This window comes from Talpa occidentalis, unplaced genomic scaffold, assembly GCF_014898055.3.
Source record: "Talpa occidentalis isolate TD23 unplaced genomic scaffold, MPIMG_talOcc4v2.1 talOcc4.7, whole genome shotgun sequence".
Taxonomy (NCBI): Eukaryota; Metazoa; Chordata; class Mammalia; order Eulipotyphla; family Talpidae; genus Talpa; species Talpa occidentalis.
In genome coordinates, this window is record NW_023605083.1 from 88,078,717 (window position 1) to 88,105,828 (window position 27,112).

General features: G+C 53.4%; 1 protein-coding gene across 1 annotated transcript; it reads right to left on the reverse strand.

The window, feature by feature from the left end:
• Positions 1 to 490: 490 nt before the first annotated feature.
• On the reverse strand, positions 491 to 27,112 carry CAMKK1 (calcium/calmodulin dependent protein kinase kinase 1). The gene is made up of 16 exons (XM_037492626.2): positions 27,075 to 27,112; positions 19,650 to 20,056; positions 18,754 to 18,801; positions 18,414 to 18,467; positions 17,995 to 18,046; positions 17,614 to 17,747; positions 17,160 to 17,196; positions 16,327 to 16,348; positions 15,126 to 15,214; positions 11,813 to 12,012; positions 9,581 to 9,634; positions 8,716 to 8,789; positions 6,838 to 6,925; positions 6,486 to 6,614; positions 4,510 to 4,613; positions 491 to 2,508 (listed from the first exon to the last, which is right to left on the reverse strand). The coding sequence occupies exons 2-16, from the start codon at positions 20,013 to 20,015 to the stop codon at positions 2,436 to 2,438; spliced, it is 1,524 nt and encodes a 507-aa protein (XP_037348523.1). The 5' UTR covers positions 20,016 to 20,056; positions 27,075 to 27,112; the 3' UTR covers positions 491 to 2,435.

The following is a 27,112-nucleotide window of genomic DNA, read 5'->3' on the forward strand; positions in this document are numbered from 1 at the left end:
ACTCTTCTCATAGTAGGGCCATCAAGGGTCATACTGCAAGGGGGGAACTGCACATTCCCCAAAGTCTGTACCAGCGCCCAAGGCTCAGGGGCACAGGAGAACCCTAGGCCCAGGACTCCTGTGAGGCTCCACTAGGACTTCTGCTCCATGAGGAGTCCTGATGGCTCACAACGGCCAGATGGTAGCCTCCCTGAGCCCCTTAAAATGAGTAGGGTGCCCTCATGAGCAGCCCATTGGCTCCCAAACACCTTGTTCTTCCCAAAGAGGGGCCTTCTTCCTAGGAGACTAATCCTGGATTAAGCCCCTCATCTTCCAAAACCACCCTCCTCCCTCCCTCTCACCTTCTGTAGAGCTCTTCCCACTATTGCCCTGCTCAGAACCTCCCAGAAAAGCCAGCAAAGCCAGATGGTCCTGTTGGTAAGAAAGAACACATATCCAAATGCAAAAAAAAAAAAAAAAAAGTACATGCAAAAAAATTTTTTAACTCAAGTGAGGGCTTTTATTGTTTTTAACTCACTTCCTGGGAAGTTAATTTTTAAAACACTCTTACGGAGTTTGTTCATCACCTGTGCTACATTAAAAAACAAGGATGCTGACCAAAACCCTCAGTGATGGGGTGGGGACCCCCACCTGGCCTCTGACCCAGGCAATGAAACCGGGTCCCACTGAGCTCTTCTGAGCTCTTTGAGGGCTGGTCCAATCAGCATAGGCCCTGCAATCCCCACCCTCCAGGCACCGCCCAGAGATAACTCAAGAACTTGCAGAACCATGACTGGTGCTTCACTTGCCTCCCACGAACTCTATAAAAGTGTTCTTAAAAAGAATACTGAATTCTTTTATAAGCCCTGGGTCACAATGCCTTAGCGCAGAAGAGCCAGGGAGAAATGTGCACCCATTACCCACGGGCCATGTTCTGCTCATAGCCGCGAATAGACATGGAAACTATAGTACAGATGCACGTGCCGGTGCGAGGCATGCGAGTGTGCTGTGTGCAGCAGATGGGCACGCACATGCGTGTGTGCATGGAGGCGCGACATACACCCACAGGCACAGAGATGCAGGACGCGGCGCTCCTTCTGCCCAGCCTTTCAGGTCTTCCCACTGTGAGTCCTGTAGTCTCACACCCATGCCGGTGACCCCAAACCCTTGTTTGGCCCATGTTTTCAGGGGAGGTATCCGAGTCCTGCTTTATTTTTCTTTGGGGGTCAATCTCTTGAGCATTTGGTCAGTAAACAAGTTGGTCAGTAAACAAGTTGGCCAGGTACTGATTCTAGAAGGAAGAGGAAGTCAGCTCCCGCACGGCCGTGTTCAAACACTCCAGTGCTCCAGCTCTGTGCGGGCAGTGTGGGCTGAGGCAGTGGAGAGACACACCTCCCCTGGCTGCCCACCAGCATGCACACACACCCACCAGGGTCCTGCTTCGAGCGCGGCCTCCAACCCGAAGAGGAGAGTGAGGGCAGCTTCCAGCCAGATGTGTATGCCAGTGCAGGATGGGAGATTGGATTCCAGTTACTTCAGCATACGGAGGTACAGCCCTGTGAGTCCAGCATCCTTGAGACACCTTGGCCCCTGGTATCTCTTCAGCAGCCATAGCTCTGGGGAGCCATGAAGGGAGGGAGGGAGATGAGCAGGAAAGTTGTATACTCCTGGCTCAGCCCTCCATCCGGAGTTCGAATCCAGCCCCTTCTCTCCACGGTGCCACGTGTGAAACAACCCAGGAGGGTCAGTCCGGTCCACTTAGCTGCCAACAAATGGAGGCGTATGCTGGGTACCACCCAAAGCTGTAGGAGAGCTCATCGAATGGTGTCAAGCAGGGCTATGCCCCACCGCCCACAAGATAAAAACAAAAGAAAAAGACAACATAAAAGGAATCTGAATTTTCCATTACTGGCCACCTCCCCTGTTAGACCCAGAAATACCCATGAAGGGGTCAGGGCCTCCGGATCAGCATACTCTGTAGTCAAGAGCTCCTGCAGCACCCTCCTGAGGTCGGCAGGATCCAGTCCTCCATGTGGGTGTGGCAGCTGAGCCAGTCCACCCGGGACCCCGCAGGAGGTCTCTGTGGTAATGGGGAGTCAGGCCTCCACCTGCCATCTTGCTTTCCTGCCTCCTGCTCTGGGCCTTGCCAACCAGCTGGATGGGGTGTCCAAGGCACCATGGGCACCGAGCTTCCCCACAGGATGGTCTCATCAGGGAGAGCAAGGACAAGGAGAAAGGCCTGGTGGGACCCCTGCCCCCCAAACCCCAGATGACACACATTCCAATCCTGTCCCTGGATACGCGCGTGGAGGTCATGCAGCACGACGGGGTAGGGGTCGGGAGCGGGGCCAGTGCCCAGCCCCCTGCCTGCAGGGGCAGCTGTCGCATGAGGGCGGTGGGCCTTTGGAGGCGCGGGATGAGCGTGCTGCTGGGCGGCCCTTGGCGCATGCAGGGGCTCAGGATGCAGCCTCATCTTCTTGGACACCGGGGAGCTCCGGGCTCTTGCCCCCTTCACAACACCCTTCTTTCCTGTTCAGGGGACACCAGGGGCAGGAGACCTCAGGGGTCAGAACATGCTCTCAGGAGGACCCCCACACCCATTTACACAGTCTCTTACATGCCACTTCCCCAAGTTCACCAGTCTCACCCCCCTATATTGTGGCAATCCCTCCCTGCTGGTCTCTCTGTGTCCTGGCCCTACCACATCTCCACGTGGCTCCCTACTGCCCCAAGATGAAGTCTGGACTCCCTGGCCTGGCCTCCAGAGCCTCTCACAATCTGACCCAACTGACTTCTCTCCATCCTGGGGGATCAGCCAGGTCACTGGCCTTCCGTGTTGGCCTAGATCAGCCCCCACTGTCTTGATAGAGCCACTTTGGTTTTGCATTTTATATATTGTTTTGCCTTGTTCACCGGGCAGTCAACCTAACAGCCCTGGGAGTCTGTTTCAATAGACTCAGTTTTCAATAGATTCCTGGATCTGATTTTCTCCCTAAGACCATTCTTTTTAAAATGACCAATGAATGGGTTTTGATATCATAAAAAAGAACCTACCTCATTTAACTACTGTAGAGTTTCAATAATTATCTTAATGCATAAAAAAAGAGTCTATCAAGGACAAACATTAGGACTCTGATGAAGTAAAACCTGCTTTTCAAAATTAAACTTGGGTCATAGGATTACAGAATTTGATAGCTGAAAAGTATAAGCTCAGTCTTCCCACAGTCCAGAAGAGGAAACTGGCTTGTCCCCCCCCACCCCCCACCATGTCCACAAAGGGAAAACGGTGGCTTTGCTCAGCTGTGTCCTTGACACCAACTCTGCCAGGTGTGGCAGGGGCTGCATTTCTTTAACCTGTGACTAGCCTGTTCCACCAGGAGGGGGCGCTAAGTCACAGGCCCCAAGCTAGTGACCCTGTCCTGGTTATGCCTGATTATGTCATCCTGGCATAAATAGTTATAGCTTCCTCTTTTACTCCCAAAAGTGGCTCCATTTGGATGCTGAATATGGGAGTCCCTACATTAAGCCAAATTCCAGCATCAGAAGCCCCTCCCCCAGCCCTAGCTGCCTCACTGAAAAGACAGAGTCAAGGAGGAAGTTAGGGGTGCTCCCAGGCCCCACCCCTCACCCCCATCAGTCAGGAAAGGAGGGCCAGAGGCTGGTATACAGACAACCTCTTGCACGGAACAGACACTAGCTTATCCACTCTGAAGGAACCCAGAACTTCTGAAGAGCCAGCTTACAAGAGGGGAGGCTCACATGAAACCTACATGGAAGCCCTAGACGACTGCAATGAAACTCCTCCTGGAGGCCAGGGCGCCCAGACTACTTCCTGTGCCTGCCCCTATGGGGAACACACCTTCCCTCACAGCGCACTGTGGGGCACACTTCTGCTGTGGCTCTCATCATGTCACAGGGCAGAGGAAGGTGACAACATCCCAGGGCCACATTCTGGTAGGGGACCCCCTGAAGGTTTTCCCTCTGCAGGTCTGTGTACAAACTCCAGCAGGCCCAGTGGACATCCCAAACTGACTTTTATTATATTTTAGTGGAAGATAGTAGTGAACTCATGTGTCTGGTTCACAGTAGGGAGCCTTCAGCAAAAGGGGTTCCTCTTCCTGGCCCACTCAGCTATCCTGTCCATGCTCATGTGCCAGACAAGTATTTACAAAGCACTGACTGGGCCTGTGGCCTAGGGAATAGCTGGCGGTAGCACAGGAAACTCAGGAAAGCAGCTGATACTCCCCCCAGGCCAGGAAGAGTCAGAAGTACCTTCCTTCCACCAACAAGCTAGCCTTCTACCACCTTCTACAAGGAACAAAATGAGGCCTGTCTGCAACTCTCTACCAGGCTGCCATGTCTGAAGACAGAGGTGCTCACCAGGTCCTAATCTGAGACCTGCTTTAGGCTCCAGGCTCAGCCTGCATAGCCCAAAGACAGTGAGAGTGGGGGATGTGCCACAAGCCCCCTTTATCCCCTCTCCCTTGCCACCCAGGAGCACCCTACAGGCCTCAGCCCATCCATACTTACGAAAGTAAGTTTCCTGGAGCAGACATGGATCGCTCTTCCCTCCGCGCTTGGGACTCAAATGGGTTCCCAAAGGAACGCTTTCTCAGCATGGACTTAACCAGGATCTGGAGAGGACATGTCAGCATGAGGAACACAAGCCTCTCTGATTCCCTTTGGGGACAGCTGCTGGGTGTGCCCTGCTGAAGCTCCCTGAGAAAGGAAGAATCTTCGAAGTGGAGGAAACGTCATGGGCAAAGCACGGAGTGTCAATTTCAGGAATGGTGAGGAGCTTGGTATGACTGGTCCACAGGGGCACATGGGCCAGGAGCAGACCAGGAAAGGTCTGGAACATCAGGCAAAGCCAGGGCTACTTTCTGAGGGCTTGGGGAGTGCAATTAGGAGACACCCCACAGGCTCCTCAGGAAGGATGGCATGGAGAGAGTGGAGCCAGGCAGCTCAGAGAGAAGACTCAGTGGCCTGGGGGAGATGCCCTGGGCAGGGATGGGAGGGCTGCCTGGAGGGGAGCTGCTACTGTACTCTGACCATTCCTCTTCCAGCAACAAGGACATATCTGTGCCCCTACCCACACACAGTGTAGAAGGCATGCATATAGCAGTGTTGCCTTCACTTGTTCTTTTATTCATTTTTGTTCATTCATTCATTCAGTCAATCAACAAGCATGTATTGAGCACCAACTGCATGCCAGGCACTATTCTAAGCACAGGGACCACACTGAAGCAAAAAATCCTTGCCCTCGTGGAACTTATAGTTTAGTTGGGGTGGGGGGGATAGGCAAAAACTAAGATAAATTAGTAAAACAGATGATAGGTAGCTAGTGGTAAGGGCTAAAGAGAAAAAAAAAATGAAACAAGGAAGGGGGATAAAGTATGACAAAGGGGAGGCTGGAATCTTAGATAAGGGTACAGGGGAGGTGACAATGGAGTAATGAGTCACATGGATATCTGGGCAGGAGCACCCCAGGTAGAAAGGAGACAAATCCCAAGGCTCTGGGGCAGCAGCTCACATTTGGAGCCCAGGGAATAGAGGGGGGAGAGGAGATGACAGGGTGATGGTTCCAAGTGACAGTGGAGCTGTGTGACACGATTATGTCCCCGGGGCCACCATTAACTAGTGGGGTGAGGGTGGGAGCAGAGGGACAACTAGGGAGGCTACTGCAGTGGTTTAGGAGAGGGAGCATGGAGCCTAAGACCAGGGAAGTGACACAGGGATCCAGCAGGACAGACTCCACAGGGCCCTGGAACTCTACAGAACACAGGCCAGCTGGCCCGAGCTGGCCCTACTGCCTACAGGGACAAAGGGGCAGGTCAGAACTGCCCACCGCACAGGCCCCAGCACTCTCTGCTGGGCTTGTGCTTACCCTGACTCACTGTGATACCTCAGTGCAGGGCAGGCCATTGCTCTGTGTCCAAAAAATCCCCAAATGGCCTTTAGAGGCTACACTCTAACTTCCAACTGCTAATATGGAAGATGTCCAGAAGATGAGAAAAACTACAATGTGAGAGAACGGAGAGAGCACACAGCTAGTGTCCAGTGGAATGTATGGGGACTCTGAGGCCACCCCTCAATTCAAAGGCTTCCCAGGCCCTTTCACTGTCATGTCCCTGACACCTACTACAGTGCCTGGAAAGTGGCACTTAAGTGGAATAAATGGAACAAATGGAAAGCTGGGAGGGAGGGGGAAAAAGGGAGAGAAGGAAAGAGGGAGAAGGAACATGATCGCTGACACTCAGCAAGGGCAGTATATCTCTTTAAATCATCCGCTCTCCTCACCAGGCCTCCTGTTCTCCCTGCTACAGGCTGCACGACAGGACTCCTTCCCGGCGGGCCTCAGCAGGACAGTGGTCTCAGTGGCCCAGATCAGGGCTGGCTGGCCAGGAGTCTCTGCCCTCCCACAAGGCTCAGCAGGGAGTGTCCTCACTGGACACACCCTCCGCAGGCCCTCCCAGGGCAAGGGAGCCTCCCCCTCCCCCTCTTACCACTGTGGTCCAGCTGGGGATGAGCTTGACCGAGTTCTTCACCTCCTCTTCCGTCACCTCCACCACACTGCAGTGTTCCTCCTCTGAAGGAAGGGGTTCCTCCCCATTCTTGGTCACCCAGGGGTGCAGCTATGGAGGCCAGGAAGGTGGGGAGAGGTCAGGACCACAGGAAGAGAGACACCCAGACTTCAGGGGACCCCATGCATTCCACTAGCAATAGCCTTAAGAAGGTCCAAGGCCCACAACCCCCAAGCCCAAGCCCAAACCACGCATATCCCAGTGCAGAGCTCTCCAGAAGGGGCTCGCCTGTCTGCTGTGTCCCAGCCCGGCCCAAGACCTCTGGTTCCCCAACCTTGATGTCTGGCACCCCAACTCTTGTTTCGGGATTCTTGTCTAACATCTTCAGGATTAAGTCCTTGAGCTCCTCACTCACCTTTGGCCTAAAAAGGGGTAAGGGAGAAGATGAGGGAGACAGTTGATGAGGATCCTCTCTGTCCCACCTCTCCATCCCCACCATGCTCAGGGGTCCTGATTAGTGCACACCAAGGCCCAGACATACTGACCCTCATCCTCAAAGAGCAGGAGGGACAGTCCCAAGGTAGCTGGACAGAAGGAGAGAGTTTCCAAACAAGGACATGGATATCCTTCTTTCCTAAGTAAGATGTAAAACAGTCTTCCTCGGGGAGCAGAGACCACAATCACAGAGTTCCAGGGGTTCCAGCCACCCCCTGGGTGGCAGAAATGGTAAGAAGAGTCCCTTTTGGGGGACCAGGGCTCTTTACCCCTAATCACCATTTTATCCTTTCCTCCACCTGGGAAGTGACCAGGAGATTTTCATTTGACAGAGGAGGAAACTGAGGCCTAGATTGGTTAGGGGGCAGCATGCTGCCACCCAGAAGAATGAGGCGAGGGATGAGTGACTCTGGGGGAGGAAGCAGATCTTTTAGGCCCACAGCAGCCTGGACTCTCTCCACACACACTCCAGGCTTCTCTACTACAGTCTTGGAGAGCCCCTCCCTCCAGTCCTGGGGAAAAGAAACCCACTTTGAGGACTGTTGATTGTGCCTCCCTGTACTATCCTAGCTACTTAATCCCTTTTAAAACTCCTGGATGGGAAAGAAAGACCTCTGGCAGGGGGAAAGTAAAAGGAGAGACACAGAGATAGGCAATTACAGGAAAGCAGCAACCCAGCTGGCCAGGGCTCTGGGTGTGGGGAGCAATGGGGCAGCAGATGGACAGGTGGCAGAGCATGGAGGACCTGGAATGCTAGACCAGGGCATAGCCCCTGCCTACAGGCGTTAAGAAACCTCAGAAAAACTTCAAGGGGGTTGAGGAGATGGGTTGTGCTTTATCAGGGTAACCCCTATGGTGGCTAGGCTGGAGAGAGTTGACAGCGGGGAAAGTGAAGAAGAGGAGGTAGCTGGACAGGGCTGAGGACTGTTCTTGGTGCGGGAGGCCTGTTGGGGGGGGAAGGGGTGAAGGGAGGGAGGACATAGATAGCAATGGAGCCAAGAAATACATAAGAAATGGTCTTAACAGGCCTTTGGGACCAGACAGGAAGTGGACACGAGGGAACAGGAGTCATCAAGGACAACCCCCAGGCTTGTCTCTGACCTGCTCCAGGGAATATGAGTAAATGGCAGAAGTGCCCTGGAAGCTGAGGAGCCAGAGGACTCAGGCTGGCTGCTATGATAGTCAAAATTCAATCAGAAGAACCATTGATGAGAAGGGAGGCCTCTCCAAGCAGTCCCTCAGGGCTCAGAGGCCTCAGTGACAAAGGACAGGACCGAGAGAAGGAAGTGACTTCATATCCCAAACCCTCTGACAATGTTCCTCCGGAGCCTCCAATTCTCCATCTGTGAAATGGGGGAGCACACTGGCACCATCCCTGTATGGGGAAGGTAGAGGTTCCCCATGAGTCCAGGGTCTACGTGGTATTGGTGCCATTGACACCATGGAGGCCATCAGTGGAGAAGCAGTGAGAATGTGTGACCTGGGGTCATCCCTGCCTAGCTCCAGACCTCAGAGCTCCCATCTGTACAAGAAACAAGCCAGATGTCAGAGACCCTGCTCCACCACCCCACCCTCCAGCTGCCCAGGGGCCCCACCCAGGGAAGAGCATCTACCACATAGAAATCCATAGGCCTGGGTGGGGCCCTCACAGGGCAAAAACTGTGCTGAAACTCAGACACCCCTGGGGGTTGTGGGGAGCCCCTGGCAGAGAACTTACTCCTCCGGAAACACTACAGCCTCATTCTTGATCTTCCTGTGCAGGGCCAGAATGTAGTCATCAATAAACGGGCACTGTAGGTGGAGAAGCAAACAAAGAATGCAGCCCAGGGCCTTGATTCACCCTGCGAGACTAGCCCATTTCTTGATGAGGTCCAGGGGGGTGGGGGTCAGCTCTGGGCTCCACATTAGATGGGAGGGGCCTCATTTAACTTGTTCGGGCCTGGCACATAATAGGTGTTCACTGACTGGATGAATGAGTCATTAAGACTACTATGATTAAAGTAGTAGTACTAGGTGTACTACTACTAGTAGTACTATTAAAGTACTAGGTGTACTTTCATCATGGGCAGAAAGGTGTCACTCCCAGGGCCTGGAGTTTGGGACACGTTCACTAATATCCCCTCCTGCCCCTCAGTGCCATCACTAGAGTGGGGGCACCTATGGACAAGGATCTCAGCTAAATCAGTGTTGGGTGAACCAAGGCCCAGCCTGACCCAGAGCAGGAGTCAAGGTCCTTTGATGAATGAGTAAGAATGAATGGATGAATGAGCAGTAGCAAGGAATGGAAGGACTGGGAGCACTCTAGATGGAGAGGTGGGCAGTCTCAACTACACCTCCCTTTGGGATGTCTACTGTCCTGGCACTTCTTCACATGAATCCCCTCCCAGGCGGACAAGAGAAAAACAGAAAAAGCTTCTTTTCCCTTCATCTTCTCTGAGCCAGGTGGGCTCTTTCAAAAGTCATTTTGCTTTAGGACACAAAAGAAGGGCCTACACTTGTGATTCATCCTAGCTCAGCTGGGCCCAGCCTACGGTTACAGGGATCTGGACCAGGTCCAAATCTCCAGTCCACCCAGCACTCACCTTCCCATAGACAAAGCAGTAAAGCGTGACACCAGTGGCCCATACATCCAAGGCCTAGAAAAAAACAGCTCACATCAATCCCCCAAAGGAACCAACACCTCTTGCCCACCCAACTCCAGGGAGCTGTGAGAGAAGGCATGCAGGGAACTGCCTTCCTCAGTCATGTATTCATTCAATAAACATTCCCAGGCACTTGCTCTATGCTGAGCATTGTGGAGCAAGGGATAATGAGAACAGAGCCCCTGCCCTCTAGGGACTCCACATCTCCTTGAGACAGGCCCAAACCAGATACATTTCCAACTCAACAGGCGCAAGACCTGCACCTACAGGATCACATTTGCTGTATTCATGACCCGGGCACACCCCAGAGATGATAGCATATATTGAACTTACACTCGCTAAACCAGCTCTGGCTTTAAGAGGCCATCCCTTTTTCCAATGGCCCACAGGAGATGCCACCATGCATGCACTTTTTTTCTGATACCAGAAACAGCCTCTGCCACGCTGGTATCCTGGCCCTGCACCACCTCCACAACTCTTGGGCTTCCCCCACACCCCAGTTTTGAAGTGTGCTCTGTCTACATTTTCCCCTTCTGGCATCCCACCTCCTCTCTTGGCACCTGCTTTATCTCTCATGCAAGTAATTCTGAAACCTCTACCTGAATATTCTTGCCACAAATCCCTGATTGGAATTCAGTCAGTGAACATTAGATAAACACAAACTGAAATCATTCTACAGAAAAACAGATCCTGCCCACAGTAAAAGCCAAGGTAAGAAAAGCCAAGGACTCTTTCCGAATAAAGGACCCAAGGAGATGTGACAAGTGAATGCAGTGACCGTCCCTGGACCAGATCCCAGATCAGAAAATAAAAGGCTTTAAAGGACAGTATTGGAACAATGATGAAATCTAACTGAAGTCAATTAGGTAAGAGTCTTTTATCAATGACAAATTTCCTAATTTTGATCACTGGTTTGAGATTATGTAACAGAATACTCTTGTTCTTAGAAAATATCCACCAAAATATTTAGTGATAAAGGGCATAATGTCTCCAACTTAACTCTTTTTTTTCAAAGATGTATTTTATTTATTTATGCAGACAAGAGCTGGGGTGTAAACCAGAGGTGTGGGGGGCGGGTGAGAGGATTCACCAGAGAGAGTGGGGAGCAGAGCAGGCAGAGTGACTGAAATACACTGCTGAGGGGAGCAGCGGGAGAGGCAGGAGAGATCTGCTGCGCCATGTGGGTCAGCAACCTGACCACAGATCGGGATGGACCTCAGGCCACAGTGGCTGCTGACAGCTTAACAGCACTGAGACTTTAACCCCTGTGCCACCAGGGAGGCCCCCTCCAACTTAACTCTTGAATAGGTCAGAAAAATATAGTAAGTATGCATGCATATAGATATAGGGACAGATGATGTAAAAGTAAACGGAACAAAATGATAATAACTGGTGAGGCTAAGTAAAAAGGTAAATGAGATTTTTAACCTTTTTTTCATATATGGAATCATATAAAAATAAAAGTAAAAAAAAAAACCAAAAAACTATCTATATCCCTGGCCTCTCTCTTGAGCTCTACACCCACACACAAGTCCAGATGCCTCTCGACAATTGCTTCCTTGGCAGGGGCACAAGGAGGCAGCCAGCACTCCACAGTTGAGAACGTACACGTGCCCACACACCAAGCTGCAGCCCCTGCTCGGAAAGCTTTGTCCACTGCCTTTATCACTTAGCAGAAAGCCCAAACTTCCAGGCCCTCTTAACTCTGCCCAAATCCTGCCATGCCCTTCAGTTCTCTTGCATATTCACCAACTTTCTGTGTAAATCCTCCCCATTCATTCTTCAACCCCTAATACATCCCAGAAATCTGAGGGCTGCCTCCACTACCCCCTTCACATGAACTCGCCTGCCCTTTCACCAGCTCCAGCAGGGAGGGCATCAGGCCTGCTCTCTCTGCCTGTTTCACAGCCCAGCCCTGAACTCAGCACAGAGCAGTGGGCAGAAAACATCTGCAGGGGAGACTTGGGAGCCTTTTGCTGGGAAATAAGAGAAAGGCAAAGTTGGGGGTCTTGTTGGACTTCAGGAGGAGGTAAATGTGAAAAAGGGGCTAGTATTCAGGGCTAACTCACTAGACACAAGGATCCTTGTCCCCTCGGATTGGATACTAGCCCCACTGTCACCTATTCTGCCTTTCCACCTGAACCCTAATCCAGCCCAGGCCCTGGGACCCACCTTTCCACTGAAGCTTTGGCCAGAATCAGAAATGGCCTCAGGGGCCATGAACGCTGGGGTCCCGGCTGTGCTAGAGAGCTGAGCATCATTCCCCTCAAACTGGTTGCTGACTCCGAAGTCGGCAATCTTCACATGCCCGTCGTCCCCCAGGAGCAGGTTGGATGGCTTGATGTCCCTGTGGATGATCTTCTGGCAGTGCACTGCAGAGAAAGGCAGCTCAGGGGGCCAGGGGACAGCCACCCAGAATCCCCTCCTGCCTTCAGTTGGCCTGGGAAGCCCACCCAGGTGAGAAGGAGCTGGGGCATCCCCCAGGCCCTGCTCACACTCATCTCATGAGGACCTTGGGCCAGGACCTCAGGGCCTCTTCCCCACTGTGCAGTTTAGAGACTGAGGCTGGCCCACACTGTTAGCAACAGACCCAGGACTGGATCTCAGGAGTCTTTGGATTCCATAGTCAATGCTCTCTTGATGGCAATCAAGGCACCCTTTGCTAGGGGGGTTGGGGAGGATGGGAGGAGGGGAAGGCCAGAGGAAATTGGTCACAGGGGTCTCCATAGATCATCTTTAACCCTCCCATGTCTGCAGGCCCAAAGCCAATCAGAAACTGTCTCTGGTTCATCTCCTACTCAGACTGGTCAGAGCTTGGACTGAGTGTGGGATTGTGGGGTATCCTGAAGAGGTACGGCCTCAACCCTAGGGATTCTGGCTGCAGGGCTTTCAGTGACAGAGGGCATCCAGGACTTGGGGTCCGGGGATGAACATGGCTAGAGAAGGGTTGGCCTTCTCTAGTAGGCTGGGAGCTCGCCCTGCTTCTTGGGCCCAGCCCTGCTGGGAAGCTTAGGCTGAGATGGTGAGAGATGTCCCAGCTGAGACAAGACACTGACCCCACCCCAGTCATCCGCTTATGGGTTCAGGAGGGAAGATGGAAAGGGAAGGAGGGAAGGGGAGAAGAGGAAGGCCGGAGACAGAGGGAGTGTCATGCAACAATGAGACCCTATAGTGACTGTCTCCTACATGCCTAGCCACACAAGGCAATGCCCCATACCTCTAGGGGCTCAGAGGTTCAGGGAGCTATGTATTTGATCATGGAAAGTGGCCTCAAATTCTGATATCAAACCCCAGACTGTGACTTGAACTCTGGGCTCTTTATTCACATGGATATCCATGAACAATCCAATATATATTTCAATATTTCTCAGGAACTTTTCTAATTCAGACTTGCTTTCTCTGTCTGCAGCACAACCACTACCAAAGGAAAGAGAAAACCTCTGCTTCTCCTCTAGTCTTTTCCATTTGGTTAATGGCATATTACCTATTACCAGTCCAGGTCAAACCCCCAGGATCATTCTCAACTGTCTCCTCTTCTTCCCTCCCTGTTTCCCTCCCTTCCTTGCTCCCCAACACCACATTCAATTCATCAGCAAGTCCTGTGGCTATAACTGGATATAACCCAGATCCACTCAGTTGCTTCTGAGTGGGTGTTGCATTGCTGCACTTGTCTCATCTAAGAATCAGGCCTCGGCCTCCAGGACCTTGCCCGGGCAGCCTTAACTCTCCCTCCTAGAACCAGAATCATAGGGCAGGTCTTCAGTGCCTGGTGCTTCCATCTGTCTGTCCAGATCCTGGCACGGACCAGTCTACTTCAGGGAGCCCTTCACTGTGATATCAAAGTTGTGATGAGGTCTTGCCCAAAAGCCACGTGGGATTAGTTTGTTTTGGGGAGATAGAAGACGGGAGAAACAGGTCCTCAGTAAAGGCTCAGAACAGGAAGGTGAAGGCCAAGTTGGTACAAGGTTGTATCTGCCACTGACCACAGTCAGGGTGATATGCCCCCTTCCCACACCTCTAGGTCCTTGTTAGGGACTTTCTGCTTTGTGCCTCAGTTTCCCTATATCCAAGGAAAGCACCAATTAGGGGGCACTGGAGTGGCACAAAGGAGATAAAAACAGTCTTGGCTCCTGTCACTGCAGGTCAAACCTTAGCTGCAGCCTCATCCTGTTCCCCCAGGGAAACTATGCTCCTGACAAACCAAACTAAGTTTTAGAGAGATGGCAGCAGCACCCCTGCTCTCCAAACCAGTCAGAACACAAGTGTCTGGGGGCTTCCTCGCTCCAAAACCAGTCACCCAGTGCTGAGTCATGCAGTCCTCCTTCAGATCTCCTCCCCACTCCCACCGCCCTAATCCAGGCCGTACCATCTGTCACTTGGGCTGTAGACAGGGCCTCCTCCCTAACAACCTGGCCCCTCTCACCCTCAACCAGCCATCACAAGCTGCCAGACAGAGCTTCCTATGCTGCAAATCCTATCACTCCCCTCCCCTGCTCAAAGCCCTCTGGGTCTTACAATGCAGCCAGGATATTGTCAGGAAAGTCCTGTGCAGAAGCAGCCCAGCTCTCATGGTATGGCCTCAACAGTATTTCCAGCATCGTCTTTCATTACTGCACCCCACCCCAGCAGCTTCAACCAGATCGAAATTCTCCTCATTCTCAAATAGCACATGCTCACTGCCCGCTATGCCTCTGCCAAGCAGCTCTCTCTGCCTGGCATGTTCTCTCATGCCCACCTCTCAAACCTGGTCAATGAACTCCTACTTACCCCTCAGGACCCTGATCACAAGTGGCCTCCTTTGAGAAGCCTCTCCTAGACCCTCAGTGCTCTGACAGGCCCCATGCCTCCCTCATCTTGGCAGACCCCACACTATCTTACATGCTTGCTTAGATGTCTGTCCTTCCTATTAAGTTGTGACATCCTTGAGGATCTTTGTCATCTCCATGCCCTCAATCTGTACTTAATAGCTACCCATAAATGAATGAAATGAATAAACGAATGAATGAATACATTCCAGAGATAGAGGTCAAGTTAACAACCTCCCTCCTGAGCACTCATCTCTTTGGGACCCCTGACAGTGAATCCCCCTTGCCACCACCCACAGGCCCCACGCCAAGACAGACTCTTCTCTCAGCAGCTTGACATAAAATTCTTCCTTCGTATAACTTTTGAGGTCTTGTGGAAGGATTAAGTTTGTCTTGGAATCAGCCTATGAACGATACAGACAGAACACCCAAGGTGCTGACTGACAAAGGAACTGCGGCTGCTGAAGACCTGGCGCATGCCCAGGGAAGTCTGTCGCCACCCCCTTCCCTTTTGAGGATTTTGGCTCCACCCACAGGCCTGTGTCCCGCCCCTAACTGAAGTTGATTGGAAGATCAATGCTGACTGACAGGAACAGCTCAGGCACCTGAGTCTGGGCTCCGCCCCCGTTTGTGTCCCCGAACTGCCCCCAGCCCCCGGGGGCACGCAGTCCCTCACTCACAATACTCGAGGCCCAAGATGATGTCCCGCAGGTAGAGACGAGCTTGTTCTTCGGGGAAGGGCTTGTCGCAGGGCACCTCCATGACTGGCCTGCGGGGAGAGGGGAGGGTGTGTTTAGCTGGAATAGGGATGAGTAAAGGGTGGGGAGAAGGGGAGCAGGTAATTCAGGACCCATGGGGCCTTCTGTTAGCACTATGCTCAAAGGGGTTCCCAGAACCCAAGATAGTAAGTTTTGCTATATAATGAAAATCTATAGACATGAATATCCCTTTTCAATCATAATTTCACCTTAGGTTTATGTTAATTTCTCAATGTTTTGGTATGCCCTTTCTTCTAGGTCTTTAATTGCAAAAAAAAGCCCATATAGTGCAGTGTTTCTCAAACTGTAGGTCCAGAACAAACAGAAGGTCATGAAATCAAGGTAGTGGGTGACTACTTTTTTCTTTCTAATGAAGTAGAATATATCAGAGTATCATATAGTAAGAATATATGTGGTTTTATAAAACTTTCATTTTTTATTTCAAGTGGAGGTCAAAAGCCTTCGCAAGATACCACTCCCTGCCCTCCTCCCACAAACTGTTCTTTAGGAAGCCCCCCAGGCAGAGAGACCCCCCCACACAGAAATTGAATTTGGAGCTTCTAGTCCACCCAGCCCCATGCCCACTACCCCATGTCCATTGCTTTGCAAATACCCAGAGAAGGCTAAAATAGGCAGACATCTGTTAGAGCCCTAGACACCATCAGTGATTGCTGTGTGACCTTGAGCAAGTCACTTACCCTGTCTGAATCTCAGCTTCCCCTTTTGTAAATGAGAGCTAATGGAGCCCACTCACCCAACTCATAAACTTGTAAAGCTGAAAGAACGCTTTGTGATTTGAATATAGGTAAAAGTTGAGTCCCATCTGTATACTTTTGCTTAAGAAAAACTTTCTTCTTCCTGTCCTCCATTGAAAGCTTTCCAGTTCGTCAAAGCCTAGCTCAAAACCCACCCGCTCTTTCAGAGATGTCCCAGACCATTCCAGCCTGACTCTCATCAGCCTTCAAAAAACCATCCTTTTTGTCTCTCATTTACCCCCATTCAGAGCACCAGGGGCTGGGCCATTGTTTTCCCCTATAGTAGCTGACCCTAGGGCCAGAGACACAGGGAGACAAAGGAAGGCCTGGGTTAGACTTGACCTGCCTGATCCAGATGGAGAACTCACCCCTTTCTCAGAAGGTCAAACACTGAAAGAGAAGAAGAGAACAGTAGGTAAGGTGCGGCCACACTGGCAAGGCAGGTGATGCCAAGTCCCTCCCTATTCTGGAGGGTGGAGAGGAGCAGGCATGCCTGAGGAAGGGGCAGGGAGGGATCCCAGACTCCAAAGGAGGTAAATGCGTGAGAGTGGGGTCTGCTATGGACTTAGTCTCATCTGAGTCTCAGTTACCAGCTGGTGACCATCAGCATGGACTCCTTTCATGGGTGGAGGGGCTCAGAAGGCGCAGAAATTTCCTGAAGGTTATAGAAGATAGGCAGATGGGAGAGGGAGTGGAGAATAAGGTCTTGGCCTCTAAATCCTAAGCTAGTGTCCCTTGTGTCCCATTTCATGAGGGCCACTAACGCCAGCCCCTGAATCAGGCACTACTAACAACAATATTAACAGTAATAGCTAATGTATCTATTAGCTCTATTAGGTAATAACTTGTTTACTCCTCACACCAACCCGATGAGATAGATACCATTATTATCCCCATTCTCCAGGTGAGGAAACTGAGGCACAGAGCTATCAGACAGGTCTGGGAATCCATATCATAGTGTCTGCTTTCTGCATCTACTTGATCCTTGGATCAGTCTGGTAGGGAGCCTGGAAATATCTGTGCATCTCTTTGGATATTCTGAGCCTAGTTCAGCAGGTGGGGCATGGGAATCCAGGTCTTGAGAATGTGTGCTTCCCCTCTGCCCCTCATTGGTCATTATGTTCCCATGGCCCATCTAAAGGTCAAGTATGTCTATGGGGAGTCGTCAGACCAACCCCAGGTCACTCACTTGGTCACTCACCCAAATAGAGATTGTCCTCAGCTGGGTCATCCAGGACCTGGTCAGAGGGAGCAGACATGGGGGTGGGGCTTGGGGAGGCAAAGAGTGAGGGTCCCAAGCTGTCCTCGCCAGTCCCAGGACCCCTAGTATGCTCTGCAGCCACCCTGGACAGTGGAGCAGGAACTGTACAGGTACCAGATAAATGAAGCCTCAGAAATCACTGACTCCCAATCCTGCCCCCTACGTGGCATCCAGCCCTTCTCCCCTCCTGCAGTGATGAGGGGGTGAGCTCACTTCTTGCCTCTGGGGCAGCCCAGGTCAACCTGAACTGACCTCTGAAGCCTCCCTGCAGCCCCATCTCGTCTGACCCTACCCTTGAAGACCGCCACCATATCTCCCTTGGCAGGATTCCTGGGTCTATGCAGAGTGCCCCCAGCACCAGAGGCAGCTGCACCCACTCAACACCACCTCCTACCTCAATCAGCTTGACCACATTCACATGATCCAGCTTCTTCAGGATGGCAATCTCTTGATATACCCGCTCCAGGGGCAGCAGCTGCTTGGCTGGTCCTCCCTGGGCAGCTTGGGACCCTCTTGGGGGAGGGCGACCTATGACCAGAAAGGGAAGTCAAGCCCCTGTTGCAGGTGGCTGGGCCTCACTATGGCCCTGAAACCAGCCTCAAATGAGAATCTTATAAGTCTGTGGTCTTGTCCACAACCCACCAAGCACATATCCACCACCAGGGCTTTGCTCATGCTCTGGCCCCTGTACCCCCAGCCCTAACAAAAACCTGGTCTCTTCCTCCTCTGCCCCTAGGCTCGGAGCTCCCAAGCATAGGATCCAAAATATACATACGTGGAAAGCCATACTGCTTCAGTAACTTCTTTTTGGAAAGAACTTTCATTGCCTGAAGAAAGAAGGGCAGAAATGTCATTTGTGTGCAGCCACTAAGAGGCTAGAATAGGCTGGTTATATGTGGACTGAGGTCCTGAAAGCCATATTGGGTCTCTGCCTCCAGCACTGAGGGTGTGTTCTGTGTGTGGTTAAGGTGGGATAGGAGGTGGCCTTGCCCCTACTGCCCCAACAAACATTCTGGAGCACTCCCCTTAGACGTGTCCAACCTCTTGCCTATTCTCAGGATCACTCCCTTTGCATATCCCTAAGGACAGGGAGCTCACTCCCTGCAGAGGTAGACTTGTCCTTTGTCTACCCAGCACAGCTCTGCCCCACACCCAGGCTTTTAAGGCCCAGCTTGGGCCTATCCCCAGACTCACATAGTGCCTGTCTTCACTTTCGTTGTAGGCCAGTCTCACCACACCATAGGCACCCTGCAAACAGACACCAATCAGCCTTCTGCCCCATGACAGCACAACCTCTCCCAGAGGTTGTCTGAAAAGCTCCAGCCTTCCCAAGTCCTTCCTGTGTTCCATCAAAAACTCTGGGGAGTCATCTCTACCACCCCACCCCTGGGAATTTCTTACAGAAGACCATACTCTCCTCACTTCCACACTGGGCTCTGTCTTCCTGGTCCTATCTCACATTCCCAGAGGTGAAGGCACATGGGGACACATCCCCAAGAGAAGCCCCACTGCTCCCCACCTGTCCCAGTCCTACCTTGCCAATCTCATTCTGCAGCTTATACTGGTTCAGCTGCACGCAGTCCTGAGGGGGAAAGAAGGGAGCATCAGGTAAAGCTTGATCCAGAGGTGGCCTTGCTCTCAGCTCAGGGCACAGTCCTGGCCCCAGGTTCCTCACTCCCAGACCCCAGGTGCCAACATCTTTTCAGGTATGGATGGGGAAACTCAGTGATGCCAATGCCACAGGAAGTAACAAGAAGCCTGAATAATGTTTGAACACATAAATGCTGAACTAGGGCTTTTTTGCTCCCTGAGAAGAGGTAGAAAAATGCACTGATTCCTGCCTGGATGCTGGCAGGAGTCTGTGTGAACTCCCTAAGCAAGTATTTCCAGAAGCAGCTGGGTGAGGGGGTACAGATCACATGGACAAGAAAGATGAGGAGAGCCTTGGGGACAGGAATCCAAGAGCCTGGCCCAAGTGTGAGCCTGCCATAAGTCCATATGGCCTCTGTTCAGAACTCAGGTTCACTTCCAAATCTCAGTGGCACAGACAGAGCCAGGGGCAGCCCAGGGGCTAGAAACATGTTGGCAGCTTCTGAGCAGAGGAGATGTAAGGTGGCAGGATTACAGGTGGCTCAAGCTGAGGTGTGAAGTCACGTTGTCTACTTTTAAATCTCTAAGAGGAGTCTTAGGGGGCAAATGAGGGACTTATTTCCTAGGCCTGAACTGGGAGTTGGAATGGTGGGATTTATAGGAGGTAGCAGTGGGCTCTGATAAGCTCTCTGGGTGGGAAAAGGCTATATTGTGAGATAGTGAGCTCCTTGGTTTTGGGGGTATGCAAGCCCCCCAAAGGCTAAATGGTGGCAGGATTAGATGCAAAACAGAAGGACTACTAAAAAGCTCATGAGCAAACCCTAGCCCTGCCCCACCAACCTCTGCGTCTGAGATGGCCACACGGTGCGACTCAATGGTGGGCCTCCGCCAGGCCCGTGGGGAGATGTGGCTGACAGGCCCTGTGGCATAAGGCCCAGCCTGGGCTTCCAGGCAGCTTCCCGCTGGCCGCTCCTGCAGGGAGAACTTCCTGGATGAGAGGCTGGGCCGGACAGGGGGAGGTCTTGAAGTGCCCTCGGGGATCACAGAGGCAGCTCTGGCCCTGGCCCGTGGTGGAGGGGCCATCCCATTCCTAGCAGGCTCTGGGCTACCATCCGCCTCCTCCAAGTGGGCCATATCGATGGCTGCTACTCGTTCCACCAGCTCTGCCCGAGGGTCCTGGCAGCAGACTGCCGGGCCCCCCTCCATTGCCACACTTAAGGTGTCCTCTGTGCAGCTTTACCAGGAACCTGAGAAAAGAGGGTAGAGCTTAGTTTGTACACAGAGAAAAGGAGATGAGATTTCTAGGTCCTCTCCCATGTAGCCACAACCTTATAGGCACCCCTCCAGGCCTTTGCCCTGTATATTCCTTCCGCTGGGTTGCCAGCATCCAAACTCAAGTCTGTGTCTACTAACCAAAGGAATTCCAGGAACTCCTCTGGGCCTGCCGGCACCAGCCCTCTAGACCTCAGTATCCCCACTGGTAAAACAGATATATTTGCCTTGCGGGCTTCACAGGGAAGCAGAGAAAAATCTGATATTCTGGAGTCAGGACAGACAGACACAAGTAAGTACACTGGAGGCCCAGTAGCACTGGGAGGGATCAAGTCTAAGGTTAGCTCAGGCCCCTATTCAGCAAACAGTCCAGTGACTCACCAGTCACACCTCTGACAGCACAGCACTCCAACACTGCCTCCTGGAAGCTGAGCTGGGCACTAATAATGCAGAGGGCTCCCTGATGCTCCAGGCATATTCACCTCCTCCAGGGAGGCCTCCCTGATGCTCTAGTTTCCCACCCTCACCCTTCTCACTGCTTCTAGGAAGACTTTTCTAGGGCTCCAGCCTCTCTCACTAACTTCCACCTCCTCCGGGGAGACCCCCCTAGGGCCACAGGGCAAGTCTCCATTACTCCTTTCCCTGTTCCAGCAGAGCCTCCAGCCCAGGACAGGGCCCACTAAGGGAGGAAGAAATAGGCCACTCTTATTTCTCTTCTTTTTTCCTTCTAGTTTATTCTTGTGGCCAAAATGTTTGCCACATCTGCTCAGGCTGAGATGCTCCTCTGGCCTGGCTTTATATCTGCCCTGGCCTAGTGCAGTATAAGCCCCCAACCAGGCCAAGGTCTAACCCCAATTTGAATGCGAAACCAACCTCTAACCTCTAGCCTCGCCCTCAACGACAACTGACAACCAACAACTGTGGGCTGAACCCTGACACACAGGCTGGGACTCCCTCTCTGAGCAACTGGCCCCACCCTAGCCGGCTGGCCCTCCCCCTTCCTGGGTCAGACTCAGCATTTTCTCAGGAAAAGGAAGTGAGTGGACTTGTGGCCCTTTGCCCTTCCTGTCTGGTGGTAGCTTCCTCTGTCCCCACACAGTAACTTTGAGAACATGGGTCATCCCTAGTTCCCCCCTCACTTTGCTTTAACAAATGTCAAGGAAGCTACTGGAGTCCAGTAGCTACCAAGGAGCCTGAGCTGGGTTCTAGTCCTGCCTGCCAAACTACTGTGGGACCCTACAGCAAGCTCCTTCCTAACTCTGAGCCTCAGCTTTCCCATCTGTCCTATGCATACAGGGCCTAGGGCCATGGCAAGGCTTGGAAACAGATTGTGGTCCAGATCCCTGTGCCTGGTACACAGGGTATTGAATGAGGAACCTGAAGTCAGAAGCCTTTTAGCTTAGTAATTAGGGCAGAAGCCTTTTTGCTTCAGCCTGGTTTAGGGGCCCTGGCTTTGAAGCCAGTCTGCCTAGCACCGCCCCTTCCTGGCCAACTTACAACTGAGCCTCAAGACAGGTGACTTCACCTCTGTGCCTGAGTTTTATCATCCACCTCCACCTGGAGGTGGTGGAGCTGATGGTGATATGCAGAAAAGGGGGAGGAGATCTAGGCTGGCAGCAGGAAAGACATACCTGGAGTCTGAACCTATGGGTGCTGGTGAGGCTAGAGCATCAAGGAGGCCTCCCTACAGGAGTTGAGCGAGGCAAGTAGGGTTGGAGCCTCAGGGAAGCTGAAGGAGGTAAGTAGGACTAGTACTTCAGGGAGGCCTCTCTGAAGGAGGTGAAGGTGAGTGGGACTGGAGGACCAAGGAGGCTCCTGGCAGATGAGAGAGGGCAGTGAATGGTGTTGGGGAATCAGGAAGGCTTTGGGGCTAGGCTGCTTGCAGAAAGGAGGAAATCAAGTCCCTGCAGGGACTAAGGACCTGTGAGCCGCCACAAGCACAGACCACACAAGGTTGAAAGGAGGCCTCCCAGCCTAGCTGGACTGTCCTCTCCTAGTAAGTGGCTCACCCTACTGTCTCTCCCCTCACTCTGTAGGCCCTTTTCCTCCCACCAGAACATACACTCCATAGAGCTGGGTTTTTGTCTGCCTTGTCTCCATAAGATCACTGGTGTCTTAAGCAGTGCACTGGCACATAATAGGAACTCAATAAATATTTGTTGAATGAATGAGTGGTTACCATAGCAATCATTACAGTGATGTCCCCATTAGGAAATGGGAAATCAGCCTCATGGGGGCCCCAACCAGCCTAAGGCCCAAGCCCATAGCAGGGAATGATTGGCAGTGTCAGGAGCTCCTGGCCCAGGCAGGGACTAAGGACCTGTGAGCAGCCGCAGGCACTGACCACAGGCAGCCCCTGCCCATAAATTTTGTATATGATTTCCCTGAGGCTGTCATCCCAGCAACATGCTACTCTCCCTTCCACCCTTTTCTCAGACAGGGAAAGTGAGGTCTAGCAAGGCGGGAAGGAGGGGCAGGGGGAGCCTGGGGTCAGAAGCCTCTTAGCTTAGTAAGTTAGGGCAGAAGCCTTTTTGCTTCAGCTTGGTTTAGGGCCCAGGCCCTGAAGCCAGTCTGCCCGGCACTGCCCCTTCCTGGCCAATTTACACCTGAGCCCCACACCAGGTGACTTCACCTCTGTGCCTGAGTTTTTTCATCCACAGAATGGAGCAGACAGTGGTACCATTTCCTGGTTCCTTGTGGGGAGTAAAGGAATGAACCCCCACACGGGGCTCAGAACTGGGCTCTGCCACTAAGGAAGCCCCGTAAAAGTGAGTTGTTGTGCTGCTGTTGTGATGCCGGGGACGCTGTGGCCCAGATGGCAGCGAGGGCGGCACAGGCGGCTGTGAGGGCTGACGTCAGGCCCTCCACCCTCCCTCCCGCCTGGATCAAATTCAGGTGACTAAGCATGTCTGCTTGAGGGAGGAGCCCTGGGGAGGCCCTAGGTTCCTGCCTCTTGTCCAGGCGACAGAGCCTGTGCACAACGCTGTGCATGTGAGGGCATATGTCTGTGCGTGAGAGAATGTGGGTGAACGCGTCTGTGGGTCTGGGGGACGGTGTGAGTCTGTGTGTGTCTGCAAATAGGAGCACATCTGCAGGGAGACAAAAATCTTATCAGTGAGGTCTATATGTGGCGTGTGTGTGTGAGTATGCACTTATATGCCTTTAGGTTTTCGGTCACAGGTGCCCCATAATGGGGGGGGGGTGGAACCTGCACCCCCTGGGAGCCTTGGAAACCTGATCCCAGAAAGACAAGTCTGAACTTCCTACCTGGTCACTTTCCACCAGCATGGGAGGAGCTGCCTCCTGGCTGGACTGTGTGTCTGGCAGGACCCATCCCTCTCTGGGGCCTCATCCAGGGGGTCTGTCGAGGCCCTCCCCAAGCTGAGATCTCAGAGGACACTTTGTGGAGATGGACTCAGCAGGTAACTAGGGGCCCTGTGGGCAAGAAGGATGGACTGACAGACTGGGGTACAGGCCCAGGGTGGAGTAAGCACCCCTGGGGGCATGGAGGGCCTCCCAAGGACAGGCCTAGTCATGTGGCTGAGAATGGCTAGACTCAGCCCCTACCCTGATCCTGTCCTCCCAGTTTGGAGGACAAGTCACTGAATCTCCAGGCAAGTCGTTGAAACTACTGGAGCCTCGGTTTCCTCTTTTGTGAATGGGACAGATGGCCACCATCCTGCCAACTCCCATGGCTATGGAAGAAAGTAGATGAGATTACGGACACGGAAGCATTTGTCTGTGCCTGCCTGAACAGTCTGGGGCTGGGATGTGTGTGGATCAGGAAGCCACTGAGAGCCTTGATATACAAAGTACAAACCCTATCTGTCTGCTGGCTCTGGGATGGTCTGGCACATCACTCCCTTTGAGTTCTGCCTCCTCCCTGGTTGTACCACCCACTCCACCCCAGGTGTCCTGCCGCTCCCAAAGGGAGGTGGCTTCTGCCTCCTGATGCCTGCTCAGCCTGGCCTCTTCCTCAGGACATGCTCCCTCCACCCGGGCCCCTCGGAGCAGCACTGAGCAGGCCATCATCCCTCGCATCCACACTGGTTCCAGCAGTGCCTCCTGGGATGATTTTAGGCACCAGTCAGGCCTTACTCTGAGTTCTGGAAGACCTGTGAGCCTCAGGATCAGGTCAAGGGGGGGACTAGGTACCATCCAAGAAGAGAAGACGTGTCCCTGACCAGTCAAAGACTGACCAGAGGGGAAAGCTGCAGAGGTGGGAGAGCCACCCAGGCCCGACATCCCTGGGCCTCCTCACAGGAGCTGTTTATGCTCCTGACAAGTGTCTGGACAGCCCTGGCAACGGGTGCCCTCTGTGGCTCCCGCCCCCGCCAAGATGACTCAGTCCCCTCGAGGGAGGCCCAGGCGTCTGGTGCCAAGTCATGCTTGAGGATGCCTGCTGTGAGGACACCCCCCCTCCCACTCTGCCCAGAGAGGCCCCAAGCACTGAGGTGGGCTCTGAGCCCCATTCAGCACAGCCACTCTCAGTGCCTCATCTCAGCCCAGCCACAGAGGCTAAAGGTCTCCGGGGCTGAAAGTCTCCGGGTCTCATCTTCTACCTCTGCCCCGCTCATCCTCCACCCCAGGGCCTGTGCCTCCAGGTCGGCTCTTTCCAGCCAGCTGCCTCCTCTTTCTCCGTGTTCCTGGGCAGCTCGGGGCCCAAATTCAACTCAGCGTTTCCCCCATGTCTGCTGTGCCTCAAGTTCTTCCACTTCTCCTGGGTTTGAGACCCAGGGGTCCTCCTTACCACCTGTCTTTTGCTCATCCTGACTCCCCAAGCCCCACACTTACTTTCCACTCTGGCCACACCACACTTCTTGTGGCTTCCCAAACTGTGACTCTGTTCTGATGCCAGGCCTTTGTACAAGCTGTGCCTTCTGCCAGGGACACACCTCCCTCTCCTTTGCTGCCAGAGGACAGCTCAGCCATCTCCTCCTCTAGGACCCCTCCCTGATGTCCTCACTGGGGGAGGTGGGAGAGGTCACCAAGCTGGGAGAGGTCACCAAGTCAAACTCTAGACCTCTGCTTTCTTTTACCACCACTTCTGTCACACAAGTCTCCCCACCACATGTCCACCTCACATCAGACTCCACCCCATTCCATCCTCCACACCATTTGCTAGAGGGAATAATTCTAACATGCAAATATGGTCACAGTTCTCCCAGACCTGGCTTTCCAGGAACTTGGAATCTGGAGGATAGAAAAGCAGGAGACTTAGCTCCAGATTGGGGTAAAGGGGAGAGTGCTCACAGGCTGGGGAGCAGCCAGGGACACAGACTCGGGGGATGCAAATCCAGTCACTCATTCATGCAATAAATACTCATTGAGCACCTGTTCTGTGTGCCCAGGCACTGGGGTAGTTACATGGAGAGAAAGCAGTGGGCCAAAAAGACAAAATTCCCTGCTCTCACACAGTTTAATTTCAAGTGGGGACAAGAAGCAACAAACAAAAAAGCCCAAAATTAATAGGTGATTTCTTAAGTGGTATGGGCGATGGAGAAAAAATACAATCATATAAGCAGAATCAAAAGTACAGGTTATGCAGTGTAGTCAGGAAAGGCCTTTCTGATGCAGGATTTGAGCAGAAATTTGAAGGATGTGCAGGAGCAAGCAGTATGTACACGTGGAAGAGCATTTCAGCCAGAGGAATGAGCCACTGAAAAGATTGTGAGGTGGGAATGTGCTTACTCTGGCTGAGGAAGAGCAAGGAGGCCGATGTCACTACAGAAGGATGTTCCTCCCACTTGTGACAGGTAGTGATGGTGAGCAGAGTCATATGTGGGTGAGGATGCCCAGTCATTCCCTCAAGGGCAGCTTCCTGGAGGAGGGGGCACTGAAGCTCTTTCCTGACCACTGCCTAAGGATTTCAGTGGGGAGAAGGTGGAAGTTCACACTATGTGTGACAAAACTACCCCTTGGCTGGGACTGAGTGTTTGGCTCTGGAGCTAGGGTGGGAATGGGGTGTTTTGTAGACAGAGCGAGGAGGTGTCCAAAGCCAAGGAAGGATGTTAAGCAGGGGAACAACTGTCAGATGAGGTTTAAAACAATCCCTCTGACTGCTGTGGGGACTGAGGGCAGGAGACAAAGGAAGCAATCCCCAGAGCCTGTCTGGCATACAGTGGGCACTCAATGAAAGAGTGTGGGGTGGCTGGTGCACGTTCCCTGGATCCTCAAGGATACAAGTGGGGTGCTCCTCTCCATTCCCTGCCCGATGTGCCCCTATGGAAGCCCAGTCCAATGACCTGGGCCAACACACACACACACACACACACACACACACACACACACACACCCATCCCGGACAGGCGCACGCCCATGTCCGCGTGACCTGCCTTCACACACCACTCATCCTGTAACGCACCCCCTCACACACACAGGCACACTCCTGTGTCCACGTGACACACGCACACCCGCCTCCAAACACCACACACAGGTCTCTGTGCACGTGTGCGTCCTCTCCGCCACCAGTTCTGCGTCTCCCGGGCCCAGAAACCACAGCGCCCGCCCCTGCCGCCCCCCATCCGCCCCCGCCCCGCCCGGCAGGGGAGGACTGCGCAGCTAAAGCCGAGCGCCGCGCCGGTCCCATTCACCCCCCTCTCGCGCCCCCTCCCCTAGCCCCGGGAGAAGACGCGGGCGCGGGCCGGGTGGGAGCCGCGCTCGCACAGACCCGCACGTGGGTGCCGGGCCGGGCCCGCTCCGCACCGACGCGGCCTCCCCCGGGCACGGGGGCGGGTGAGCGGGCTGCGGGCACCTCGCAGCCCCGCGGCCGGGGGCTGGCAGGGACGAGACGGCGGGGCGCCCGCAGAGACGCGGCCGCGGGCGCGGGCAGGGACCGGCGGATCCCGCAGAGGGAAGGGGGAGGGTCCCGCGGTCCGCGCTGCCCCCGCAGACCCGGCCTCCGGGCCAGCCCTCCCCGGCGGCTCGGAGCCAACGCACCGGCGTTCGTCCCCTCCCACTCCCGGCCCCAAGTGCCCGGCCCGCCGGCCCTACCTCGGCGCTCGGTGACAGTCTCCGCCGCCCGGAGGCGG

What these genes read in the sequence shown, in the direction of transcription:
- CAMKK1 (XM_037492626.2), bottom strand. Translation starts at nt 20,015, where the DNA reads ATGGAGGGGGGCCCGGCAGTCTGCTGCCAGGACCCTCGGGCAGAGCTG. An exon ending in GCCAAAGCTTCAGTGGAAAG is followed by an intron (nt 9,635 to 11,812) that starts GTGGGTCCCAGG and finishes GTTTTTTTCTAG; the next exon opens with GCCTTGGATGTATGGGCCAC. An exon ending in ACTGCTTTGTCTATGGGAAG is followed by an intron (nt 8,790 to 9,580) that starts GTGAGTGCTGGG and finishes CTCCACCTACAG; the next exon opens with TGCCCGTTTATTGATGACTA.